At 58.5% G+C, this 2,500-nt stretch overlaps 1 protein-coding gene across 1 annotated transcript in view; it reads left to right on the top strand.

Annotated features, from left to right (window-relative positions):
* The window catches only part of ENH_00069960 (hypothetical protein, conserved), a gene marked incomplete at both ends in the record, with an annotated part of 4,039 nt that extends 1,820 nt beyond the window's left edge, over positions 1-2,219 (top strand). The window contains 4 exons of the mRNA XM_013577506.1: positions 36-122; positions 372-1,379; positions 1,621-1,722; positions 2,178-2,219. Of these exons, the coding sequence (XP_013432960.1) occupies positions 36-122; positions 372-1,379; positions 1,621-1,722; positions 2,178-2,219 (1,239 nt within the window). The remainder of the gene's footprint in view (positions 1-35; positions 123-371; positions 1,380-1,620; positions 1,723-2,177) is intronic.
* Between the last annotated feature and the right edge of the window lie 281 nt (positions 2,220-2,500).

The following is a 2,500-nucleotide window of genomic DNA, read 5'->3' on the forward strand; positions in this document are numbered from 1 at the left end:
GTGGGTTGCTGCTGCTGCTGCTGCTGCTGCTGCAGGTGCAGCAAAACCGGCGGCTACAGCGCATGCGCCAGCTGCAGGAAGAAGGAACTTTCTTTTCTGAGGAAGCACTTAAGCGTGTAGAGGTAGGAAGCAAACCTTGAAGCTGCAGCAGCAGCAGCAGCAGCAGCAGCAACTGCAGCAGCAACAACTGCAGCAGTGGCAACTGCAGCAGCAGCAACAACTGCAGGAGCAGGACCACGTTCAGCAGCAGCACAGTTTACACGAATAGAAGCCACAGACTTGGCTGATCTTGCTGTAGCAAAGCATTGCTGCTCATGCAGCTGCTGCTGCTGCTTCTGCTGCTGCTGCTGCTGCTGCTGCTTCTGCTGCAGCCCGCGCTGTACGAGGAAATGGTTGGCCGCTTTGAGTGCAGCTTCTCCCTTGCTGCTAGGTCGCCGACTGCAGCAGAAGCTGCAGCTGCAGCAGCAGATGCAGAGGCGTCTGCTGCTGCTGCTGCTGCTGCTGCTGCTGCAGCTGACGACAAAGATGACGAGCTTGCTGCTGCAGCCGCTGCAGCTGCCGCAGCAGCTGCAGCAGAAGCAGCAGCAACTGCGAAAGCAGCTGCCGCAGCCGCTGCTTCGCCGCCAGCTGCCCGTGTTCCCGACACCTCGGCTAGCTGCACCACTCTGGCAACTAGGAGCAGCAGCAGCAGCAGCAGCAGCAGCAGCAGCAGCAGCAGCAGCAAGGCAGGGGTGCTCTACAGCACCATGCTTGACCGCGCCTACGACAGAGAAGAAGAAGAAGAAAAAATAATAAAACAAAAACAAATTTGGAAGGCCCAGGAGCAGCAGTTCTATGCGCAGCTCAAACGCATGCAGCAGCAGCAGCAGCAGCAGCGGCAGCAGCAGCAGCAGCAGCAGCAGGCAGAAAGAGAGAACTTGGCTGAGCTGCAAGGCGCCGGAACAGCGGAAGGGGGAGTAGCAGCACCAGCAGCAAATGCAGCAGCAGCAGCAGCAGCAGCAGCAGCACGGAGCGCAGAAGGCGACAAGAGAGAAGACGCAGAGAGGGAGCAGCAGCAGCAGCAGCAAGAGGACGAGGAAGAGCAGCAGCAGCTGCTGCAGCAGCAGCTGCAGCAGCAGCAATGCGAGCAGCAGCAAAAGCAGCAGGTGTCTGGAATCTTGGCTGAAGTAGAGCCATCGAGACGTGTAGAGCGTGGCGCTGCTGCAGCGCGGCAGCAGCAGCAGCAGCAGCAGCAGCAGCACAGGCGACAGAAGCAGCAGCAGCGACGGCGCCACAAGAAGCAGCAGCAGCAGCGGCAGCAGCAGCAGCAGCAGCTCTCAGATTGCGGAGAAGCTGAAGTGACGCAAATTTCTCCAGAAGAGTTTGAAAACAACCGGAAAGTAAACCCCAAACCCTAAACCCTAAACCCTAAACCCTAAACCCTAGAAAAGATGAAAACCCAAATTGAAAAAGACAGAAAAGGAAAAAAGAGAAGAAGTGGAGTTTAGAAAAAAGCGGCGAGAGGGCAGGCGGGAGGCGGAAGAGCGCACCCGCACCCTGCTGCCGCTGCTGCTGCTGCTGCTGCTGCTACTGCTGCTGCTGCTACTGCTGCTGCTGCTGCTGCTGCTGCTGCTGCTGCAGGACTTTATCGAGGTGATGCGTCTCCGCTTTCTAGCTGGCAATTTTCCCGGTGTGGATTTCGCCGCAATCGACGCCGACGACTCTTTAGATGACATCACCCAGGTGCTGCTGCTGCTGCTGCTGCAGTTGCTGCTGCTGCTGCTGCTGCTGCAGTTGCTGCTGCTGCTGCTGCTGCTGCTGCGCGAGGCCTCTGGGGTGCTGTGGCTGTGGGCCTGAGCATTGGCTGCCCCCAGCCTCAGTGTGTCCGTGGCGGGCTGGCTAGCTGCTTGCTGGAGCTGGCAGCTAGCTAGCCACAGCTAGCTAGCCATAGCTAGCTGGCCACAGCTAGCTAGCCACAGATCGCTAGGAGCCTCTAGCTAGCTAGCTACAGGCAGCAAGCCGCAGCTGGACGAGCTAGCCATCCACACACAGCTAGCCGCAGCTAGCTAGTTATGGCTAGCTAGCCACAGCTAGTTAGCAGCAGCTAGCTAGTTGCAGCTAGCTAGCCGCAGCGAGCTAGCCACAGCTAGCTAGCCATAGCCACATAGCCAGGGCTAGCTGGGCTTTTGTGCTTGCAGGCGAACAGGGACCTTCAGGACGCATACTTCGACGCGGACTGAAGCTGAGCAGTGCGGGACTTCTTGGCTAGCTAGCTAGCTAGCCAGCTAGCTAGCTGGATAGCTAGCTAGCTAGCTGGCTGGTTGGCTGGCTAGCTAGTTTGCCGGCTAGCTAGCTAGCTAACTAGCTTGCTGGCTAGCTAGCTCGCTCGCTAGCTAGCTTGCTGGCTAGCAAGCTTGCTGGCTAGCTAACTTGCTCGCTAGCTAGCCTGCTGGCTAGCTAGCCTGCTGGCTAGCTAGCCTGCTGACTAGCTAGCCTGCTGGCTAGCTAGCCTGCTGGCTAG

Source organism: Eimeria necatrix, genomic scaffold (genome assembly GCF_000499385.1).
Source record: "Eimeria necatrix Houghton genomic scaffold, Enh_scaff677, whole genome shotgun sequence".
Taxonomy (NCBI): Eukaryota; Apicomplexa; class Conoidasida; order Eucoccidiorida; family Eimeriidae; genus Eimeria; species Eimeria necatrix.